Below are 24,945 nucleotides of genomic sequence, written 5' to 3' on the forward strand. Positions count from 1 at the left end.
TCTCTCCTCCTTCCAGGACCCTTTTGTCTAATACTAGTCTGCTCTGTGTTCTTTCATAAGTCCTTTAAGGTATCTTCACTCTTTTAAATGTTTGTTTTTCTTTCTTTCTTTCTCCCCCCCTCCACCCCCCACCCTTTTGCTGCTCTGATTAAATGAGTTCCACTACTCTGTCTTTGAGCTCACTGTCCCTTCTTGCACTTCACTTAGTCTGCTGTGGAACCTCACTAGTGTATTTTTTGGTTCAATCATTGTATTCCTCAGCTCTGTGACTTTCATGTGTTACTTTTTTTTTCTAATTTTTTTTTTTAATGTTTATTTATTTTTGAGACAGAGGGAGACAGAGCACGAGTGGGGGAGGGGCAGAGAGAGAGGAAGACACAGAATCTGAAACAGGTTCCAAGCTCTGAGCTGTCAACACAGAGCCCAATGCGGGGCTCGAACCCATGAACTGTGAGATCATGACCCGAGCCGAAGTCGGATGCTTAACCGACTGAGCCACCCAGGCGCCCCATCATGTGTTACTTTTATATTGTACAACTCTTTGTTGAAATTTTCACTTTGTTCATGCATTCCTCTTTTGAGCTCAAAGTGAACATATTTATGAGTGTTATTTTGAACTGTTAGGTAAATCGCTTATCTCCATTTCATTATGGTCTTTCTGAGGTCTTATGTTCTTTTGTTTGGAATGTATTATTCCTCTCTTCTTTTTTTCTTCCTTGGTTTCTGTGTATTAGGTAAAACAGCCACCTCTTCCAGTCTTAAAGGCAAGGTCTAATGTAGGAGATGAACTTTGTTGTTCTACCGTGCCCTTGTTCTTTGTTGTCTCCCAAACCTGATGTGATTGTGTAGGCAGGCTTCTTTTTCCTAATAACTCCCAATGGTTCAGGGTTTGCCCAGACTTGTAGTGTTCCAAAGGGGAGGATCTCTCAACACCTAGATAAAGCTGATTGGAAGCTGGGCCCTCAGGCAGCAGCTTTTAAAGTATGTAAATACAGTTGACCCTTGAACAATGAGGGGGTTAAGAGTACCAGCCTGTCTGCAAAGTGGAAAATCTACATATAACTTGACTCCCCAAAACTGTTGAGAAGAAGCCTTATTGAAAACATACAGTCAATTAACATATATTTTTGTGTGTTTTATGTATTATACACTGTATTCCTACAATAAAGCTAAAGAAAAAAAAATCTTATTTAAGAAATTAGAAAATACATTTACAGTACTGTATCGGGGAAAAAAGTCTATATACGTGGACCTGCACATTTGAAAGCTGTGTTTAAGGGTCAGCTGTATACATCCTTCAGGGAAAGAGTATAAACTGGCTGTTTTTCTCTGTTCCCTCTACACTGCGCCCCGGGTGGATAGCCAGTCATAAACTGTTGGCTTACCATCCCATTGAACCCATAAGCACAAGCCCTGCTGACTACCAGAGCCAGGCTATTGAGTACTGTGTCCTTTGGGCGACAGCCAAAATAGCTGGGGTGCCATACATATACATAGGTGCTTTCACGGAGACACTGGTGACCTGGAGCATGGCAGAGGGGTAGTGCATGCGAACATGGTGCCCGCTGGCCTCCCAAGTCTGTGCAGAGGAGAGACCCTTAGGCCACGGTTTTTGGAGATCAACACATCGGCGTCTTTCATGGAAAGACTGGGCTTTTCAGTGTGCTACCTCTATACTGTACCATGGTGGGATAGCCGATTCAGAACGGTTTCCTTGTTGCGGTCCTGTAAGACCTGGAAACCTAAGCCCCTTGGCCACCAGAGCCAAGTTATCAAGGGATGTGTCCCTTGGGCAGTCAGTGCAAAAGCCACTGCATCAGTTGGATGCATAAGCTCTTTCTGGGAGATAACTGCTGACCTGGAGCAAGGCAGAGAACATGAAGATGGTGACAGCCAGCCACCCCATTCTCTAGAGAGTATTTTTGTCAGCCCCTAGATGTGTGCTAAATTAGGTAACTGCCACTCAGGCTGATGCTGTCAGATAAGCAAATAAGCCTCTTACACAGAAAGACTGGAAGTCTAGGTACTTTTCAGTCGACTGCCTCTGCGCTAGGCCCTGGGTTGGTAAACCCGCATGCATGAGCCCTTGGACAACTATTTCTCAGTTTCTATAGCCTTGTGGGTCTTGTGGAGCAAGCCCTTTGGCTTACAAAGCTAGATGTTGGGGAGTTCACCTCTCACATGCAGACCTTAAAAGTTGGTGTGCCAGATACGGAGTTCAAACCTGTCACTCTTTAGAGGGAAGATCGGGTTCTCTCCTGATTGTGTGTTGCTGCACCAGTGATGGGGTTTATGGTGAATTGTGTCTCAGCCTCTTACACATTTCCATGTGCGGTTTTTCTCATTCACCCAGTGTGTAGTAGTTGCTAAGTAAATTTCTGATTTTCTTTCAGAGGAAGTTGTTCAATAAGTAGCTGTGGGTTTGGTGTGTCTGTGGGAGGTGAGTTCAGGGCCTCTGGTGTTGCCATCTTGAACTCAGTAATCGAGTTTGTAGATAATTATCAGAATCTTCCTATTTGGGGTATCTGAAACATGGTAAGTAGTATCCCCATTTGCTTTGGGGCATAGCCTTGTGCCCTTTTTCTGCCCTAACACTCAGCTGCTTTGTGATTCTAGAAAAATAACTGCATGCTACCTGAGGATGTGAAGAATTTTTACCTGATGACCAACGGCTTCCACATGACATGGAGTGTAAAGCTGGATGGTGAGACAACCTTCTTGCTATAGGGTAACATTTCCCTGGCTGAGAGATTGGGTATCTCGATAGTTTTCGGGAGTTCTCTGAAAGTGTGATGTCCAGAATCTAGGATTCTCTCCCAAAGCCAATACATATCATCGTTTCACCCACCACCCACTATGCCAGAGTCTAGCTGGTACTTAACTGGAAACTCAATCTAGAGGCTTCCTTTTGGTACGAGCAGGTGCAAAACATTAATCACTACACAAAATTCTTGTACTACTTCAAACGTAAGGTCTCTGAAGGCTGCACCTCAGAGCAGTCTCCTCCAGAGTGAGGGAAGGAACAGCCACTGATGGTCCTAAGATGGGCAACTCCCTGGGGTACATGGGTGGCTCAGTCGGTTAAATGTCCAACTTTAAATCTCAGCTCAGGTAATGATCTCAGCACATTACTTAAGATTCTCTCCCTCCTCCTTCCCTCTCAAAAAAAAAAAAAAGATGAAATAAGAGGGGCAATTTCCTTCATTCCCAGATTGGCAATGATCTCAAGAGCTGTGTCCCTCACACCAGATCTTAAACTTCTCTCCACACCTCCCCAGCATAAGTTACCAACCACCTTACTTCTCTAGTTGTCATCCTAAGTATTAAATGTGTCTAGGACAGACATTCGTGTTGTAGATGTGGGAACTCATAACTTAGTAGTACAGATACTACGTACACATGAAAGGCGATGATGCACGTTAAGTGACGACTCCTGTCAAATTTCATAAGCCAGGAAACCCTGTTCTAGCCATTCCTTCCACAGACTTTCCTGGCCAGAAGAGGCCTTTATTGCCTCTGGACTCCAACCACCTCCCCATATCTACTTTCATCCTCAGGAAGCATCCTGCACCTCCCCGTGCCGTCACTAAGAATGCAGAATTTTTATTGCACAGCGGATCTGCAGACCTGACTTCTGTCCTTCGTTTCCTCCACCTCCTGAGTTCCTTTTGGTGATTCTCAAAGTCATCTCTCTCTCTTTCTCTCTCTCTCACCTGACCAGAGGCACTTTTTATAGCTTATTATTGAGCAGTTAACATGAACTTTTAGCTTTGAATTATTTCCTCCATTGGCCTGAAACCATTCTTGTCACCAGCATCAGAGCCCTTCTTTGTAGCATGGCCATGGCCTTTGCAGTCTGGAGTAAGAGAGAGAATGGACAGAGACTAGACCGACGGACAGATTTTCCCTTGCCCACATCATGAAGACAGACTAGCCCCTTCACAAGTGCCCTTGGACAAAAGTTTCGTGAAGTTTTCATGAACAAGTCCCTGTTCATTATTCTAATATCTAATTTAATTCTCCTAATCCTAGTCGTTTTATGCGATCCCCAGTTCTGTCCCCATTTCCGTCCTTTCTTGGAGAGCTAAAGTCAACAACAGAGAAGGCAGCAGAGGCAGCTTCTGAGGTTTACCTCTTGGTCTGTCCTGCTTGGAGTTTCCGTGGTCTGTATACCAGCTGTTTTACTGCCTTCAGTTTTTTCAGCAGTCAGATTTCTAGGTCTTCATGTGCCATCCAGTGTCTAGTATCCTATATGACGAGGATGCTGTATAATTGTTAAGGGAGCTATGTGTTTGCCTGTTTCTTATTTACAGCCTAATCCCAGAAGACTAGAATCCGGCAAGAACGCCACCAAGTTCTCTGCAATAAGTAGGGAAAAATGACACATAGAGAGCTATCTTCCATTGTGGAAAGCTTAGAAGAAGAGAAGTATAACCCTTCATGCAAGGGAAAGAGAGCAAAAACCTTTTTAGGTCCTTTGCTCTTCAAACAGGGTCCCTAGCCCAGATTTCCGAGTTATTTTTGAGCGTCCCCTTTGTAAATTCCTTTAATACTCTGTTCCAATGTGTGGAGTGGGGGGTCTCTTCACCCATGATTTGTTGCCCTTTTTTTTTTTTTTTTTTTTTTTTTTTTTTTTTTGCATGAAAGGTTGTTGCTCTGGGGCATATAGTCCACTGATCCTCTTCCTTCCTTTCCATCAGATTCCTCAGCCCTGGAATCAAACAACAGTTGGGCTTAAGTTACTCAAGCAGAAATCCTTATGATGATATGGTAACAAGGCTTTTTCTCTTTGCTAATGTTTCCCTAGAGCACACCATTCCACTGGGCAGTATGGTTATTAACAGCATCTCAAAACTGACTCAACTCAACCAGTCTTCTGTGTATTCACTCCCTAATGCACCAACTCTGGCAGACCTGGAGGATGATGCACTTGAAGGTACCTGAAGGAACCTCTGCTCTGAGTTAGAAATTAACGTGTTTGTTTCCTTCTATAATGTTGAAAACGGTAGGAAGACACTGTGGCATTATAGTACTCTCCCCAAACCATGGTCTTAGGACCATGGGAGTGAGGTAAGAAAACAGCCTGTATCAACAAAGGAAATTTTCATGAAGAAATGCCAGGGTTGAGACTTTTGTTTTGTTTCCAGCACTCGCTTCAGTGACTGGCACAGAGTTGGCACTTAATGTATGCCTAGTAAATGAATGAATGTTAAAGATCAACTTCACTCAACATTTCTGTGTCAGGAGCTTTCAGGGAACATGGAATCTAAATGCAGCTCCCTTCCTCCCCAGGCTCTTTGCCATTCCTGATTTAAATTGCTGCTAAAAGCTAGGAGCAACTGGGCATAAGTGAGAACTTTGTCAGAATCGATTTGGCTGCATGTATCAGAGACCCCTTACAACATCTAAACTAAATAGGAGTTTATTTTTTTCATAACAAGAAATCTGGAACTAGGCTGGTGCAGCTGTTTGAGAAAATCAATGATAAAGTCTCCCTCTGGCTTCTTCCACCCACCTTTGGATATGGCTTTCATCCTCATCATTGGGGAATGTGGGCTCTACTTCCTAGCTTCCAGTCTATGTTCCAGACAGGAAAAAAAAGAGTAAAAAAGCAAAGCAACAACTAAAACTGTCTTTTGGCAGAATCTCTCCCGTTTTATCAGGAAAACAGTAGTTTTCTCAGAATCTCCTGAAGCCACTGGCTAGAAGAGAGTCAAAATGTTATCCATAGTTGCAAGGGAATCTGAGGAAGTGAGTATGTTTACCTGTTCAGCATTGTCTCCTCAAACAGAATTGGAGTTTAAGAAAGAGAGGGAGAATGAATATTGAGCAGGTAACTAGTGTCTCCAATGCCAAGGCCTTGGGTGCATTTAAGGCCATTCTCTCACTAGAAAACCAATGCAAGGCTTTCTGCAACAACTGCATTGGCAGTTGGACACTAGCATAGGCATCCCTAGGAGATCCCACGGGTGCACAGTTCCAGACTGTTTCAGTTTCTTAAACATTAAAACTTGAAATGACTTCTTGATCCATGCGTTGCAGTATGGATGTTGTGTTAGCAAGCATGAGAACATTAATCTCATGGTACATCTCCATCAGATGGACCAAGTGCATTGTCCATAAACAGTGATATTTTGAGAGTAATCTTTTTTTCTGAACAGTTGGTCTCAACAATGGGGTTAAAATATTCAATAAACCATGTTGTTAGCAGATGTACTGTCATCCAAGCTTTGTTGTTCTATTTTTAGAGCAAGGCAGAGATGATTTAGCATAATTCTTAAGGGCCCTAGGATTTTCAGAATGGTCAGTGAGCATTGGCTTCCACCAAGTCACCAGCTACAGTAGTCCTTTCAAAGAGAGTAAGCCTGTCCTTTGAGGCTTTGAAGGTCTTAGGTGGTGTCTTCTTCTAATAGAAGGATGTTTGGTCTACATTGAAAACCTGCTATTTAGCCAGCACCTTCATTAATTATCTTAGCTAGATCTTCTGGATAACTTGCTATTTTGCCTTGCACTTTTATGTTATAGAGACAGCTTCTTTCCTCAGACCTCATGAACTAACCTCTGCTAGCTTCAGACTTTTCTTCTGCAGCTTCCTCACCTGTCAGCCATAGAATTAAAGAGAGTTAACGTCTTGATCTGGATTAGACTTTGCCTTAAGAGAATGTGATGGTTGGTTTGATCTTCTATCTAGATCACTAAAACTTTCTCCGTATCAGCAATAAGCTGTTTTACTTCCTTATCATTCAGGTGTTCACCAGAGTAGCACTTTTAATTTCCTTCGCACTTATGACTGGGCTGTTTGGCACAAGAAGCCTAGCATTCGGCCTGTCTTGGCTTTCAACATGCCTTCAGTGCAAAGCTTAATCATTTCTAGCATTTGATTTAAAGTGAGAGTCATGCGACTCTTCCTTTCACTTGAACCTTCAAAGGGCATTCACTGTAGGGTTACTGATTGGTCTAATTTCATTATTGTTGTGTCTCACAGAACAGAGAAGCCTGAGGAGAGGAAGAGAGATGGGGGAATAATAGCCAGTGGTACAGTCAGAACATATACGTTAATCGTTTGCTGCCTTCTGCAGGTGTGTTTCATAACAATTACAATAATAACATCAAAATCAGTGCAGACCTCACCAGCACTGTATCTCCCCATCCCTGCATTTTGCAGGGCCTCTGTCTCTGCAGCAGCGACTCTGACAGCAGCTGTAGCAGGCCCTGCAGAAGGCCGAGGGGTGCCTTGTTAAGGCTGAGTGCCCCGCCCATGCACACTTGGCAGAGAAGCAGTGGCAGCAGGTCTCATTTTGCAAGCAGACTGTGCATACCTTGTTAAAACACACCTCTACCCTGGCTGGAGACCAAACACTGCCCACAGTAGGCCAAGAGAGCTTCTGCAGATGACTGCACTGAAGGAAAAGGTACCTAGGACACAATAGGACACACACAACACATATAAGAAACATACCTGAAGCGCCAGGTCCTGGTGAACAGGGGACACTGTACTGTAGGGCACTGCAGGAATGCTTCGTCATAATGCCATTACTTTGAAGAGCAAGAGACATAGCTGACTTTCCTAACACACAGAAACAGATACAGAGTTAGACAAAATGAGACTGAGGAATATGTCCCCAGTGAAAGAGACCAAAGTGAAACAGATATAAGTAGTATGCCTAATAGAGAATTTAAAGTAATGGTCATAAAGATACTTACTGGACTTGAGAAAGGAGTGAAGAACATCAGTGAGACCCTTAACACAAAGATAAAAAAGAATCAGAGATGAAGAACACAGTGAAATTTAAAATGCACTTAATGGAATGAATAGACTAGAGGAAGCAAAGGAATTAATGACCTGGAAGACAGAGTAAAGGAAAGCCATCAGGCTAAACAATGATATAAAAAAGAATTATGCAAAGTGAGAATAGACTTAGGGAACTCAGTGACTCCATCAAGTTGTAAGAACATTCATGTTATACAGATCCAACAAGAAGGAGAGAGAGAAAAGGGAGCAGAAAATTTATTTGAAGAAATTGTAGCTGAAAACTTCCCTTGTCTAGGGAAGGAAACAGATATTCAGATCCAGGAAGCACAGAGATCTCCCCCAGAAATCAACCCAAGGAGATCCACACCAAGACACATAGTAATTAAAATGGCAAAAGTAGTTATAAAGAAAAAACAATCTTTTGAGAGAGAGAGAGAGCATGAGCAGGAAAGGGGCAGAGAAGGAAAGAGAAAAAATCTTAAGCAGGCTTCCCGCCCAGCATGGAGCCCAACGTGGGGCTCAGTCTCATGACCGTGAGATCATGACCTGACCAAAATCAAGAGTCGTTCGCTTATCCATCTGAGCCATCTAGCCATCCCGATAAAGAAAATATTTTAAAAGCAGCAAGAGAAAAGAAAACAGTTCCATATAAGAAAAAACCCACAATGCTATATGCAGATTATTCAGCAGAAACTTTGCAGACCAGTATGGAGTGGCATCGTATATTCAAAGTGCTGAAAGGATAAAATGTGCAGCCAAGAATACTCTCACCAGCAAGGCTATCATTCAGAATAGAAGGAGAGAAAAAGACTTTCTCATATAGACAAAAACAAAAGGCGTTCGTAACCATTAAACCAGCCCTACAAGAAATATTAAAGGACACTCTTTGGGAAGGAAAGAATAAGTAAAAAATATGAGAAGTAAAAACACAATAGCAATAAAAGTAACATACCCATAAAAATCAGTCAAGGATTCGCAGAATAAAACAATGTAAAATATGACCCCATATACCTAGAATGTGCGGGGAGGAAGGAGTAAGAATGGGTTCAGACTTTAAAAGTCACTGATCAAAGATCATCATAACAAATATAATAATACAAAAGATTGAAATATCGCACAAATTACCAAAATGTAACACAGACACAAAGTGAACAAATGCTGTTTGAAAAATGATAACAGTAGACTTGCTCAACAGGTTGCCACAAACGTTCAAAGCACAACAAAGCAATTTATGCCTGTACTAGAGGAATTCAGGAGCAAAAACTGGGAAGAGCCTGCCACTCAAGAGATGTATGTAGTTCTCAAGAGAGGAAAGGTCACATCTCCTTCTTATGTGTGCTGGGGCTTTTGAACCCCTGAAGGCAAAGAAGTTGTTAAATAAGTAGACTGAGTCTTCCCCGCCTTTGAAGTTGGAAGAATAGAGGTGAACTGGATACCAGAGAGGATCTCAAGAGCCCTCAGCAAAGGACACAGCTAGGGAGAGAGACCACATTGTCCTACATACCCATAGAGATAGGGTATGTCCTACATACCCAGTTGGCGTTGGGACACCTTCTAGGTTCACGCCTTTTAGGATAGTCCAGCAGTTAGAGCCAAGTCTTATTTAAAACAAACAAAATTAATGTTTATTACTTTTGAGACAGAGCTGGAGAACATGTGGGGGAGGGGCAGAGAGAAGGAGACAGAGGATCCCAAATGGGCTTCATGTTGAGAGCAGAATGTGGGGCTTGAACTCATGAGCCATGAGATCATGACCTGAGCCAAAGTCAGATGCTTAACTGACTGAGCTACCAGGCTCCCCTAGACCTAAGTCTAATTGGAGGAGTGCCTGGGTGGCTCAGTCAGTTAAAATCCAACTTGCGATTTCAGCTCAGATCATGATCTCATGACCATGAGCTCGAGCCCCACATCAGGCTCTGTGCTGAGCTGTGGAGATTTCTTAAGATTCTTTCTCTCCCTCTTCTCCCTTGCTTGTGCTCACTCATGTGTACGTTCTCTCACTCACTCTCATAAATAAATAAATACATACATACATACATACATACATACATACATACATACATACATACTTACAATGAGGTAAGATTAGAAAAACAAAAAACCTAATTGGAAAAATACTGACTCTTTTCAGGGTACTTAGTATTCAGAAAGAGGCCAGTCAGAAAGAAAGATATATCGGGAAACACAACCAGAGAAATAAAACTGCTAGAGGATACAGATGAAAACCTAAGTAAAAACAAGAATCAGAATAAAGACATTAAGACAGCACAAAGGATTCCTATAGAAGAACAGTAAAGATTCTCAAACAATTGATGAATTGAAGAATATAAACATTATTGAGATTTGAGTTAATAGCATGATAAACCAAGTGCAAGATGTATTTAAAAGGGGAAAATTGGGGCGCCTGGGTGGCGCAGTCGGTTAAGTGTCCGACTTCAGCCAGGTCACGATCTCGCGGTCCGTGAGTTCGAGCCCCGCGTCAGGCTCTGGGCTGATGGCTCAGAGCCTAGAGCCTGTTTCCGATTCTGTGTCTCCCTCTCTCTCTGCCCCTCCCCCGTTCATGCTCTGTCTCTCTCTGTCCCAAAAATAAATAAACGTTGAAAAAAAAAAGGGGGGGGGGAAATTATGAAGAAAACGGTGGAAGGGTGAGAGAAGTAGAAAATAGGTCCAGAAGACCTTCCATTGGTATTACAGATGCTCAAGAAAGAGAAAAACACTAGATAGAAAGCCAGTAAACACTGATACAAGAAAATTTCTCTGCAGATTGAAAGGGCTCTCTGAGAGTGAAACTGAATTCATGAGAAAAGAGACACCTAGGCGTTACATAATATGGGAAAGAATTATAGGCTTCTAGGCAAAAAATTTAAGGTACTTATGAAGAAATAATAATCAGACTGACATCAGACTTCTTGCAGCAGTGGAAAGTAGAGAAAGCATATACTGGTTACAGAGAGACAAGGAGTAAAAATGAAAAGGCCCACATATATAGACCAAACATGTAAGGATGTGTAAAACTTCAGGGACATCAGTACTCTAACCAAAAGACAATGCAACTGAATGGAGGTCCCAAGATATGGATATAAAAAGGGAAGGAAACAAGGGATCAGCAAACGTCCTCTGAAAGAGGTGTCTAGGAATTTTAATGTCTAGGAATGTGTTCCATAGCTCTTACGTAAGAACTCTTGGAAAAGGGGACAGACGCAGTGCAAGGAATATTGTAAAACCTATAGTTGATATTTGAGCAATGCAGAAGCTTAGGGGCCGTGACCCTCCATATAGTCAAAACTCCCCTTATAACTTTTGACTCCCCCAAAACTTAATTACTAATAGCCTACTGTTGACTGGAAGCCTTACCAATAACAATCAATAAATACATGTTTTGTATGTTATTTGTAAATGCACTCCTATAATAAATTAAGCTAGAGAAGAGTAAATATTAAGGAAATCACAAGGAAGAGAAAATACATTTATAGTACTGTAAAAAATCCATGTATAGGTGGACGCATGAAGTTCAGATCGTTTTCAAGGGTCAACTGTGTACTGTCTCAGCTAAACCTAAAAGAAAGGAAAGAGGGAAGATGTAACAGTGTTATGGGTTAAATTATGCCCCCCCAAATTCATACTGAATTCCTAACTCCTAGTTCAGAACGTGACATTGTTTGGAAATAGGGTTATTACAGATCTAGGTAGTTAAGATGAGGTTGTATGGGAGTAGGGTGGACCCCAATTCAGTATGACTGGTGTCCTTGAAGACATAGGAAGAATGCCATTTGAAGATGAAGGCAGAGTTGGGGTAGTATTTCCACACACTAAGGAAAGCTAAATTGCCAGTAAACTACCATAAGCTAGGGGAGAAACATGGAACAGATTCTTCCCCCATAGCCATCAAAAGGAACCAACTCTGCCAACACCTTGATCTTGAACTTGTGGCCTTCAGAATTGTGAGACTACAAATATCTGTTGTTTAAGCCATTCACTTTGGTACTTAGTTACAGCAGCCCTAGCAATTAATATAGAGAATGTTCCTGGGGTCCCTACTAGTAGAAAATGTAGGACAAAAGAGGAAAAGAAGCAGAAAGTAGACGGTATCCTCCTACTATAGGGAAGAAATAGTACACCTTGCTGGGGAAAACAAGAGTGTCTTGATGTTTGAATTTTCTATTTTTGTATAATAGATTATTATCTAACAGTTTCATGAATCAAGAATTCATAAGAGAACACATAAGTAGAGTTCTCTACTTAGGGTCTTACTTACCAGGCTAAAATCAAGGTGTCAGCTGGTGCTGTGATCTCATTTATGGCACAGTGACCTCTTCCAAGCCCACTAGTGGTTGGCCGTACTCAGTTTCTTACAGCTGTGGGACTCAGGTCCCTGTTTGTTGCTGGCTGTTAGCCAGGGATCACTCTCAACTCTGTTAGGCTGCCCTCAGATTATAGCCACATGACCCTCTCAAAACATGGCAGTTTACTTCTCAGCTAGCAGGAAAATGTCTCTCCAGTCTGCTACAACAGTCTCCTATCTTGTAACATAATCAAGGGAACGGCTACAACATAGTCACAGGTCCTGACTATACTCAAGGGCAGGAGGTCATGAAAGGTCTGTATATTAAGGAGCAGGAATCCTGGGAGCCGTCTTGGAATTCTGCATACCACACTTGATTAGGGGAGATAATGGTCTATTTTCAAATAAGGGTAGAGTCCTATGAATCTAATAATACAAACAAGTGAAAATAAGGAAAGTAACTAATATAGAAATAAAAATGTGTAGTAATATCACCAACCTAATAATATTGAATCACATGAGTAAAAATGAGGGAAAAGAAGAAACATAAATTAGGAAACAAAACATTAAGAGAAATAAAAGAAGACAGATCAATCACGATATTAAATGTTCTGGGATTAAGTTTCCCTTTTTCTTTTTAATGTTCATTTATTTATTTTTGAGCAAGAGAGAGCACAAGTGGGGGTGAGGACAGAATCCGAAACAGGCTCCAGGCTCTGAGATGTCAGCACAGAGCCCGACACAGGGCTTAAACTCACAAACTGTGAGATCATGACCTGAGCCAAAGTCAGATACTTAACCAACTGAGCCACCCAGGTGCCCCTGAATTTCTCTTTTGAAAACCAAAGACTGTCAATATAAAAAGCAAAGCTCATCTATGTTATTTTTAGGAGCAGAGCTAAACTGATGAAAAGACTTCCTCTTCTGGTAATGGCAGACAGGTAATTCATGAGAGCCTTCCTGCTAAAGACAACTGAGAAGTCAGACCAAAATACAAAAACCATCTTCCTAAAATGTTTACCAGAGAGCTAACAAGATGATGAGGTAATATCAGATCAACATCCAGAAGACAGAAATCCAGGGAAGAGATGCAGCATTTGGAGTTGCTTTTGCCTGGGGTACATTGCCCTTTTCAAACAGGCACTGAGGATGCTGGAAAGCTGTGAATTGGACTCGTTTTGAAGCCAGGGGGATAAAACAGAGTCCAAGACTTAGAAAAGTTGGCACCCATAAAAACTACCCTGCTTTTCAGGTTGGCACCATGAGGAGCAGTACCAGAGGAGACTGAATGAACCGAAAGTAACCATTTTTCACATGGACTGAAGCTCACGTGTAAGTCCTATGTGTGTCCCAGAACATGTTAAATCCCAAAACTAGACTAAATTGATTCCAGATTACTAAGCTCCTCAGGGGCCTAGCAGAAACAAACAAATTCACTCTAGAGAAATGTTCTACAATGGATTGTCTTAATGGTTGCATAACTGTAAATATACTAAAAAACCATTGAATTGTATAGTTTAAATGAGTAAGTGGTATGGTACGTGAATTATATCTCAGTAAAGCTCTTACATAAAAAGAAAATTCTACCCTAGAGGAAGATAACATTACCTTAGACCTCAAACTGTTTTATAAATAATTTTTCAAAAAATGATTACTTTAAAAAATACACACATGAAGAAACAACGCCATGAACAAGAACCAGCACAAATAACAGGTAACAAAAAAGAGATCCACTGGTACTCCCAAGAGTGAAATTATTGGGCACAACAATATGCTAATGTACACACGAAGATAAAACCAAACTAAAATTTCGGTGAGGAACTGAAAATAGGTGACACTGTTTATTTGGTAAAAAAGGAAGCAAGACTCAAGTATTGACCTTTTGGTAATGGCAGAGTACATTTTACCATACCAAGACTACTCTGCGAAAGCTTTTTCTTTTTTTTTCTTTAACATTTGTTTAATTTTGAGAGAGAGAGAGACAGAACACAAATGGGGGAGGGGCAGAGAGAGAAGGATACACAGAATCCAAATCAGGCTCCAGGCTCTGAGCTGTCAGCATGGAGCCCAATGTGGGTCTTGAACTCAAGAACCAGGAGATCATGACCTGAGCCAAAGCCAGACGTTCAACCAGCTGAGCCACCCAGGTGCCCCTCTTTAAAAAAAAAAAAAAAACACACACACACACACAAGCGGGAGTGGGCAGAAGGCGAGGGGGACAGAAGATCCAAAGCAGGCTCTGTGCTGACAGTTCTGGTGCTGACAGCAGTGAGCCTGATGCAGGGCTCGAATTCATGAACCAGGAGATCATGACCTGAGCCAAAGTCAGACGCTCAGCCGCCCAGGAGGCGCCCCTCCTCTGGAAAAGCTTTAAAAACTGGAGTGGCATCTATAAATGGCAGAAGGGAACCACACTGAGTGAGTTTCGTATTTTTATTACTTTTCTCCAGAGGACAGACCCTGATCATCATCAGTCAGGGCTGCTGAAACTTGGTGGGACCCTACAATCTGGACTTTAGATTTCACCCAAGATGGAGTAACAGACCTGATTTATCCTCCAACCTGGAGATACATAGATATATAAAAATGGATTTCAAGACACTGACCATCAGGCAGTGGAGGACAATGAGCCTGAAAGATGGAAATAAAGGGAACCTCAGCTTATTACTTCAAGAGAGTTTTCCAGCCTACAGCATAGAGAGGGGGAAGCCAGGCAGAACTTGTACTCCGTGAATTGATCAAAAAGAGTATGAAAGTATAACCTCTAGGAGAGAGGAAAGCCATGTTAAAATTTTTTTTTTAGTTTTGGCACAAAAACAGACACTCAGATCAATGGGACATAATAGAGAACCCAGAAATGGACCCACGAACACATGGCCAACTAATATTTGACAAAGCAGGAAAGAATATCCAATGGAATAAAGATAGTCTCTTCAGCAAGTGATGCTGGGAAAACTGGACAGCAACATGCAGAAAAATGAACCTGGATCACTTTCTTACCCCATACACAAAAATAAACTCAAAGTGGATGAAAGACCTAAATGTAAGACAGGAAGCCATCAAAATCCTCGAAGAGAAAGCAGGCAAAAACCTCTTTCACCTTGGCCACAGCAACTTCTTACTCAACACATCTCCGGAGGCAAGGGAAACAAAAGCAAAAATGAACTATTGGGACCTCATCAAAATAAAAACTTCTGCACAGTGAAGGAAACAATCAGCAAAACCAAAAGGCAACTGGTGGAATGGGAGAAGATGTTTGCAAACGACATATCAGATAAAGGGTTAGTATCCAAAATCTGTAAAGAACTTACCAAACTCAACACCCAAAAACAAATAATCCAGTGAAGAAATGGGCAAAAGACATGAATAGGTACTTCTCCAAAGAAGATATCCAGATGGCCAACCAACACATGAAAAAATGATCAAATCACTGTCAGCATCAGGGAAATACAAATCAAAGCCACAATGAGATCAAAACATCAAATACAAATCAAAACCTCACATCTGTCAGAATGGCTAACATTAATAACTCAGGCAACAACAGATGTTGGCGAGGATGTGGAGAAAGAGGATCTCTTTCACACTGCTGGTGGGAATGCAAACTGGTGCAGCCACTCTGGAAAACAGTATGGAAGTTCCTCAAAAAATTAAAAATAGAACTAAAAATAGAACTACAGCAATTGCACTAGTAGGTATTTAATCAAGGGATACAGGTATGCTGTTTCAAAGGGACACATGCACCCTAATGTTTATAGCAGCACTATCAACAATAGCCAAAGTATGGAAAGAGCCCGATGTGCATCGATGGATGAATAAAGAAGATGTGGCATATATATAGAATGGAGTATTACTTGGCAATCAAAAAGAATGAAATCTTGCCATTTGCAATTACAAGGATGGAACTAGAGGATATTATGCTAAGCAAAATTAGAGAAAGACAAATATATGACTTCACCCACGTGATGACTTTAAGATACAAAACAGATGAACATAAGGGAAGGGAAAGAAAAATAATATAAAAACAGGGAGGGGGACAAAACATAAGAGACTCATAAATATGGAGAACAGAGGGTTACTGGAGGGGTTGTGGGACGGCGGATGGACTAAATGGGTAAGGGGCATTAAGGAATCTGCTCCTGAAATTATTGTTGCACTATATGCCAACTAACTTGGATGTAAATTTTAAAAATTTTTAAGAAATAATTTTTAATTATTTAAAAATTTTTAATTTCTTAAATTTTTTTTGTTAGAAATGTAAACAAACACATTTGTATAAAATTACATGTATGGCTATATGTATAAGTAAAAAAATAGTATTTCTAATTGAGCCAGACTTAGCACTAATTATAAAATAACATTAAATATTATAAACATGCATTTTAGACAGAGGAAAGGAGATTCTAATCAAAAGATCATAGTGGGGCGCCTGGGTAGTTTAATCAGTTGAGCGTTCAACTCTTGATTTCAGCTCAGGTCATCTCACGGTTTGTGGGTTTGAGCCCTACGTCAGGCTCTTTGCTGACACCTGAGAGCCTGCTTGAGATTCTTTCTCTCTCCCTCTGCTCCTCCCTGCTCGCTCTCTTAATAAACTTCAAAAAATTTTTTTAAAATTCTCTCTCTCTGCCCCTGCTCACATGCACTTGCTCTAAAATTAAGATTTTTTTTTTAAAAAAGTGCTATAAATGAGGAGAAAGCAGTTATCTGGGGAAAAGAACAGTTGTGTCAACATCGGGCCAGATTACTTAGCCTTTATGTATTCCCATTCTCAGCAAGTTCAGGTTGTTTTCCTTGTGCCACCTTCCCCCAGATTGCGTGATACTGTCTTTTGGTGATGGAGAAGCCCAGACAGAAGGCTTGAACCATGGATACGATCCTGGGCATTTAGAGTATAGAATTCATTTGGCCCACATTGGAAACAGTCGTTAAGAATATGTCTGAGAGGAGCGTCTGGGTGGCTCAGTCGGTTAAACATCTGACTCTTGATTTCAGCTCAGGTCATGATCTCACTGGTTTGTGGGATCAAGCCCCATGTTGGGCCCTGCTCTGTGAACGCAGAGCCTGCTTGGGGTTCTCTCTCCCTGTCTCTCTGCCCCTCCCCTCCACATATGCACACCCACTTTCTCTTTTTCTCTAATATTTTTTTTAAAAGACTATGTCTGAGATAAGGTTTTTTCCATTTTTGTGGTTTTTTTTTTCCTCACCCTAGCAAAACTGGACAATTAAGTATGTATTTGAGTTGAGTATGTTTGAACATGACCATTAACTTCTGGATTTGCAGCCAGTGAGAACCAGCCAGAGAAGCCTCACTTTGATTCTCGAAGTGTGATATTTGAGCTGGATCCTTGCGATGGGAATGGGAAAGTTTGCCTTGTCTACAAAAGAGGGAAGCCAGGTAAGAATCAGCGACAAGCATGGGGCTGCCGTTGGGTGTGGCATGGATGACCCTGCTCTCCGGTCCTCACACAAAAGGCACACTCCTCTCTGGACTCATGAGATGCCACTGGGTCTCTTGGAGATGCCAAGACTGAGAAATCTGGTCCTCCCTGAGCATCTCCTTCTAGGCCAATCACTAGAGTCTTTTTAAGCTGTCATCATTTGTGAGTTACTACAAAATAGTGGGAGTAGGATACTAAGCAAGTAAAAAGTAAAAGAAATGGTCATTCTGTTTATAGGCTCCTCTAGCAGGCTGACACATTAGGAAAGCATCCAGGAAAAGCATTATCCTTCTAGTATACTTCTATACATAGGCAAGTTGACAGCACTAAAAACCTGAATTAGTAAACCTCAAGCTAAAGACCTCAGATGAGAAAGCCAGAGTAAAAGCCTCCAGCCTCTGTTGAAGCAACTATTATCTGCCCCCCGCCCCCCAACAGCAGTTCAGGCCCTGGCTTAGGGACTGTAGACAAGGCTGAGCCCTCTTTTAGTAGCTCTCTGCCTGGTAGGGGTGAGAAGATACAGACGTCAGGATTTTGCCCCTGGAGAAAAGAGGGGCCATCTTTGCAAAGTAGCCTTCCATCTACATATTGGGTTATGGGAAGGTGTGGTACAAGAGGAGTTAAGGAAGCATCCAGGCAAAGACACACAGTAAAGTTACACCATGGGAAAGTGCAACTGATTTGGAAGGAGTGACAGATAACTTCAGTTCATTGGGCTGCCCGGTTCATCTTGTGGATGGGGAGGAGATGAAGCCAGAGGCCAGTTGTTCCCCTTCATGCAGAGCTTGGCAGGAGTTTGGACCTGACAGTGTGAAGTCAAGGTTGTTCAATAGAAGAATGGCAGAATTGAGATGCAAGTGTATGTGACCACAAGCAGTCTTGGAAAAGGAAGAGACTGGAGGGTTGGGGCCACTTAGGGAGACATTAAGTCCATTAGACAGGAGTTGCACTAGATTAGAGGTCTGCAGTAGGAAGAGTGGAGTGTCAGAAGCAAATGAGGTGAGAGCTGGTGTGATAGTGCCTTCTTCAGTTCAGCCGGGACCTCTCGCAGCAGCACAGGTGGGATCCAGGACGGGTGCTGGTTGGGCTCCTCCGTAGTGGCTGCTCACAGCCCCTCAGATTCCTGATGGAGACCTCTTCAGAAGACCAGAGCCATTCAGAGTCTGCTTCCATCAGGAAAGCTGAGATCACAGTATGTCCCACTGGAGCAGGGGTGGCTGAATGGAGAGCCTGAGTGCACAGAAGGCCAGTGCCAAGCACACAGGGCAGTCAGCTGACTGATCAGGAATCTGTAAAAAACAATACCGATGAAATGCCTAACAGTGGCCACTGGAGCATAGGCCTGGGAGGTTGGGGGGAGGGAACTTTAATTTTACATCCTTGAAGTATTGGAATTTTTTTTTTTTTGACGTTACAGATAAAAGGAGAAAAGTGTGGGGTGCCTGGGTGGCTCAGTCGGCTGGGCGTCCGACTACAGCTCAGGTCATGATCTTGCAGTCCGTGACTTCGAGCCCCACATGGGGCTCTGTGTTGACAGCTCGGAACCTAGAGCCTGCTTCGGATTCTGTGTCTCCCTCTCTCTCTGCCCCTCCCCTGCTCACGCTCTGTCTCTCTCTCAAAAATAAAAGATTTAAAAAAAAAAAAAAAGAAAAGTGTTACACCATGCATTCATTTCTTTTGTCTGCTATTTCAGCATTGGCGCAAGACGCTGAGATTTGGTTCCTGGACAGAGCGTTATACTGGCATTTTCTCACAGATACCTTTACCGCTTACTATCGCCTGCTCATCACACACCTGGGCCTGCCACAGTGGCAGTACGCCTTCACCAGCTACGGCATTAGCCCACAGGCCAAGGTAAGGGAGGGACACCTATCATCTCAAACTGGACTATCAGAATCTACTGAGATGCTTATGTTGTAGATTCTCAGTTTCCCTGTCTGATTCAGAAGACCCGGGATGGAGCCCAAGAACCTGCATCTTCATAATGCAAGGCAGATGATTCCAGTGTAGGTAGACAGCCTCACTTTATACTGAACCAAGTGGTTCCCAAACTTGACTGATCCTCAGGATCACCTGGGAGTTTACTTTCTAATTAAATTTTATTGAGGGCTTAGGTCAAGTTGTTTTGCATAGTATGTAGATACAGGAAAAGTGAAAAGTCAGTCTCTTACTCCCAGATTCTCCAGCCTCCCAGCCTTCCCCAGAGGCAGCCACTGTTCCCCTTTTCTTGTGCCTTTCACAGGACACTTTACTGCCTAGAAAGTATGCATGCATGCATACGATTTTTGGTTCCTTTTTTCTAAATCACAACTGCAATAATACACCTTTCACATCGTTCTGCAACCTTCTTTTCACTTAACATTCCATCTTGGAGCTCACTTCCTACAGTACATACAGAGTTGTCCTTTTTAGTGATACAGAATATTCCACTGTATGGATGTGTCTCGTTTATATTACACATCTGGGCAACACTTCAAACATACGATCGCCAGGTAATGCTCATATGCCGCCTGGTATGCCCGGAAGAACTTAGGCTGGGTGACAATAAATGAGGGATTCAGCTCCATGTATGTATTCATCTGGTGGGCCCCACTTTGCTCAAATGTCGCATAACAGCATCATCCAGTCAGCCCTGTGACATCAATAAATGTGATGCTCTTTGCCCAGAAGGGGAAGACAGCACCAACAGGCACCTGCCTTCAGCCAAGGCCAGCTACTGGCCTCTGTTATGCACCTTCCGTGTGAGGAAGGCACTGCCCAGTCTACCTGATGGGCAGTGGCTGGTTTGAGGACAGAACAATTAGAAGAACACTGATGATCTGGGACCTAACATCCCACACTCAGGGCTCACTAGATCAGAAGGAAGGATGTTTACTTACATTCTTAGTCCTCGCGCTGCGTTTATTGTAAAGGTTATGAGACCTCATGAAGCAATGTGTGTGCCATCACTTTCACTTAAAGGAAGTACTAACAGATTTTCAAGGCAGTTTTTCAGAAAGCCTTTTGCTCTCTTTGCCCCATCTCCCCAGACCTCTGTCCCCTGGGTCCCCACTAAAAAGCATAAACAGTGGCATTTCTCCTTTGAATTGTGACCGCTTTCCCAATTCTGCCTTACAGCAATGGTTCAACATGTATAAACCCATCACCTACAACACAAACCTACTCGCAGAAGAGACCAACTCCTTCGTGAACAAGCTGGATCCCAGCAAAGTGTTCAAGAGCAAGAACAAGACCTTAAGCCCCAAAAAGAAAGGGCCTGTCCAGCCTGCAGGTGGCCAGAAAGGGCCCTCAGGTCCTCCTTCCACCTCTAAATCCTCTTTTAGTCCTGGAAACCCTGTCCGCAAATGAGCACCTCCACATCCCTGCCAGCCCCACAGCGATGATTTCCATGTACAGATGGCCCAAGCCTCCGATTCTGTGTGTAGCACCACAGGCCTCTTCGCCATCTAAGTGAGCCAAATCCTAGTCCTTTTACTCCTGTTGGCATTAGCCAGGAGTTCAAGGGCATTCTCAGGTCTCCCCCAGAGTCCTTTCCTCACCCCCAGCCTCCAAAAGCTGTGGAGAGCTTCAGAACTTACTAAGTAGCTAAATAATCTGTTCAGGGCTTTCCCCTCTCCCCACCCCCACTCCTCTGCATCCCTCAGCCATGATTAAAGAAGGCCCCTGAGGAAATCGCTGGTTTTGACCCATGAGACATTAGAACTGTATTCTTCAGTTAGTAACCACTAGCCACATGTGGCTGTTTATATGAAAAATTCTGTTCCTCAATTGCATTAGCCATGTTGTGAGTATTCATGTGACTAGTAGATTCTGTATTAGACAACACAGAGATAATGGAACATTTCCATCATCACAGAAAGTTCTGTTGGGCAGCACTGCGTTAGAATATTTTCATGCTGCCCTTTCTTGGTTCATTTTTGTTAGAAAATGTGGATACCTTAATTTGATGGGTCATAATGGTCCATGAAAATTCTTGAAGATACAATTGTACATGTTCTTTTTATTTTTCATAAGTAATTCTCTTCTCCCTTTTCAGATTGCTATAAAGTTTGTCAACATTATCTTAATTTTTTTTTAAGAGGAAGTGATCTGCTGTACTTGAACCATTTAAAAACAAAAACTCCCAAGTATTGTCTACAGGACTCTTCATAAAGAATTTTGGTAAAACCACTGTTGACAAGAGCTTTCCACCTGCTCTGCCTTCTAACTGCTTCCAACAATTCATGGAGTGGCAGAAAGGGACAAAGAGGGACCAAGCTGTCAAGGAAGAGAGCTGAAGTCTTAGTCTTTTAGAAATATTTTTCTTCCAAAACTGATCAAACCAAAGGGAGAACCAATAACACCAGATAAGTGATTCCAGCCTGTGGCTGCTACTCCAGAACAAGTCAGGGTCAGAAGGGGATTGAGAAGTCCTGTCATCCTCTCCTGTGGCAAGCACCCTTCCTCTAGTGCTTGTTGAGTCCCCTGAGGTACTTTGAAGTCAGGCCTGGCCCCGTTCTGCTTTCCACAGGTGAGGCAGCAGAAGACCCAGGAGGGCAGCAGAGCCCTTCACATCAGCAGGAGCCCTCTTAGGATATAGCAGAGGATGGGGGTTCTGGTGAGGAAAGGAGAGCATGAAGACTCGGGCAGCTAGCTGATGTGTAGGGCCCAGCACAGAAGAAGTCCAGAAATTAGGGAAATAGTACCATTAAAGGCATTGAAATGTTCTCCCTTTCTTCCATGGTCTCTCACATCTTGTTACGGTGGATTTTTATTTTCTACTTAATACTGTTCTAAGTAACGAAAAATTTAAATTCTAAATTATTAGCATTAACTTTATTCATCTTTGTATTATGCAATTCCAGTTTTAAACTACAACTAGAAGGGCAGTGAACTTGTGTAGAATCACCAAAATTAGATAATTTGCATTTCATAGTTTATGTGCACATATTGTACGTATATGTATTTTGTCCTTACTAGAACACTGGAAACACTGCCAAAACAAAAAAAAAAAAACCGAAAAAACCTATCTCAATTATTCACTTCTTCGTATGTACACATTCTTATTCTTTCAGCTTACTAATGAGTAAGGAAGGACTGAAAGAACTATGGGCTGCCTTTTGTTTTCGTTTTTTCTTATATTCAGCATAAGTGGATGGCTAATGAAGTGAGTAAATGGCTAATGACATGAGTACAATAAAAACTTTAAAAAAAAAGTAACATGAGTAAAAAAGGATATGACAGGGTTCCATGGTCATTCATGCTGCTTAGAATGCTGTTACCTTCTTTTTGCGTTCAAAGTCTGGTTTAAATAGTGTGGCCTCTTAGGGCTCTCGGGGCCCCACTTAGTTGTAGGAATAACTTGCTTATATTTACTTTGCATCTCCTCTCAACTCCTGCATCACGGGTCTGCTGGAATTTTGTGCATACAGACATCACGAAGGCTCTGAGTGGGTTGGTGAGGAACAGTGGGCACATACTGCATGAGACTTCACTTACAAAACACAAGTTCAGAAACAACATTAAGACCTTCAGACAACAGGAGAGCATTAAACCAAGGGTGTGGCCCATTGAGTACAGGGCCCTCTGTGCTGCTGCCCTGGTAAAGGAAGGCAGGAGCATTCCTGGGGAAAGACTTCAGACAACATGTAAGCTGAGTGTGCTACATGGGAGATAAAAACTCATCCATGAGATTTATGTTTTGAAACAAAAGCAATTAAAATGGCAGTAGGCTCTATAAATCAGTTGCCCAAGAAAAAGACACTATGCTGGAATCACAAAATGAGAATGAATGGCAGAATGCCATATAATGCATTGATGTAGTTAAGATTGTGCTTAAAGTACCACATCATCACGCTGCTTGAGTCCTATAGCAGAGAAGGACCCAAACCAAGGATATTATGACTTGCATATAATAATCCATAGAATCCCTTGAAGCTGTGCTCCCCAAACTTGAACATGCATCAGTGTCACTGGAGTTGGAAGGAGTCACTAGGGGAGAAGACACTCAAATCCCTTTCCAGACCCACTAAATCAAAATTGCAAGGAAATACAGACATCAGGACTTGTAGTCAGCTGGAATTCTGACAATAATGCTTACCGAGTCTGAAACTTTCTACTTAATGAGTCTAGGTGGTTGTGTCTTCCTTGCATGGAAAAGAACTTCAAGTCTGTTTTTAATCTAGTAAAGCATGTACAATGATTGGAACAGAAGGACCAAGGGACCCTGTGTGAACTATGTATTTTTTTAACTTTTTATTAAGGAGAATTTTAAACATTTACAAAGATATGCAGAATAATGAATCCCATGTACACATCACTTGGTCTCAACAATTCTAATGACCAAGCATGTTTTATCTATATATCTAGTCTTTACCCTTCCAATTTTAATTTTTTTACATAATTCTGAGTTACAGTTTTTTCCATTACATTTTCACAATTCCTCTAAGGATTATGATATATATTCTGTTTTCTATTCAATACAGTATCCACTCACATGGCATCCTTAGTAGCCGTATTTGTGTAGAATTCGGTCCCCCTCCCCCACCCTTGATCACAGGTGACTGGACAGTGGGTAGATACCAATTTAAATTGACTACACTTTAACCCTTGGGGTCTTGTGACGCATTTTTTTCTTTGGTTTAAGCTAACCCAGACTGCATTGTTTTTCTAGCTAAGCATTCCCTGGCTAATCCACAGCCTCCATTATGGAGCTATTGTGAAGATTAAATCAGACAATAGATGAGAACTCAGAATAGTCTTTTTCCCTTCTTCCTTTATAATATGACTCCAACCTTTCTTTCCAGCCATTAACTTCCTACATGCACCATCTGGCTCTGCCTCCGGATCCACTCACTTTCCTTCTAAAACACCACCATGGTTCTCCTTCCATGACTATATAGTTTCCTACCTGCCAGTGCTGGCCAGATGTCCCTGCTCTTCCTCCCAAGGCTCTGCTCCAGAATCCTCCACGTCGGAGCTCTCCATGAAGCCCTAGTCCACCAGGAGAGCCCTCTCCGGAGTGGAACGCCACATGCCAGTACCACTCAAGTAATCTCAGGTCATCTTGCCTCGTTTCCTGTCTTTGGTGGTTGTTGAGACAGGGACTGTGTTACTGAGGGAAGCCATGCTGCTTGGTGTGCAACTCCGTGAACCATTAAAAAAGATTGAACTTCAGTTAATACATGATTTTGTGCTAAAATATTGAGTTACCTCATATTTAAATCAGGATAGACCGGTGGGAACAACCAAGCAAAGCAAGTAAAAAAAAAAAAAAAAAGTGCAAATGCTAATTTATTTCAATGCTTATGCAAATTGTGAAAAGGCAGCTACTACTTTAGAGGCAGGACACTCCAGCTCATAGACCGCTTCTGTCAGAAGACCTGGCCATCACGAAGTCTGTTGCTGATACACTGCAAAGGTTTTGGCATCCAAACAGTATCTCCCAGACTGCCTTTTGCCACTCACTGGCTGTGGCTGAAAATCTTTTGCCAATG

At 42.3% G+C, this 24,945-nt stretch overlaps 1 protein-coding gene across 4 annotated transcripts in view; it reads left to right on the forward strand.

Annotated features, from left to right (window-relative positions):
• TPGS2 (tubulin polyglutamylase complex subunit 2) overlaps window positions 1–24,625 on the forward strand; it is a 71,351-nt gene extending 46,726 nt beyond the window's left edge. For 2 of the 4 annotated variants that reach the window (XM_040479026.1, XM_040479029.1), the window contains 5 exons: window positions 2,617–2,704; window positions 4,808–4,936; window positions 17,314–17,427; window positions 19,164–19,324; window positions 20,588–24,625. In XM_040479026.1, the coding sequence (XP_040334960.1) occupies window positions 2,617–2,704; window positions 4,808–4,936; window positions 17,314–17,427; window positions 19,164–19,324; window positions 20,588–20,818 (723 nt within the window). In that variant the 3' untranslated portion in view covers window positions 20,819–24,625. Of the gene's footprint in view, window positions 1–2,616; window positions 2,705–4,807; window positions 4,937–13,287; window positions 13,368–17,313; window positions 17,428–19,163; window positions 19,325–20,587 lie in introns of those variants that run through there. The other 2 variants (XM_040479030.1, XM_040479027.1) reach the window with 2 other exon arrangements.
• The last annotated feature ends 320 nt before the right edge of the window (window positions 24,626–24,945 follow it).

This window comes from Herpailurus yagouaroundi, unplaced genomic scaffold (genome assembly GCF_014898765.1).
Source record: "Herpailurus yagouaroundi ecotype Mexico unplaced genomic scaffold, PumYag 142, whole genome shotgun sequence".
Classification (NCBI taxonomy): Eukaryota; Metazoa; Chordata; class Mammalia; order Carnivora; family Felidae; genus Herpailurus; species Herpailurus yagouaroundi.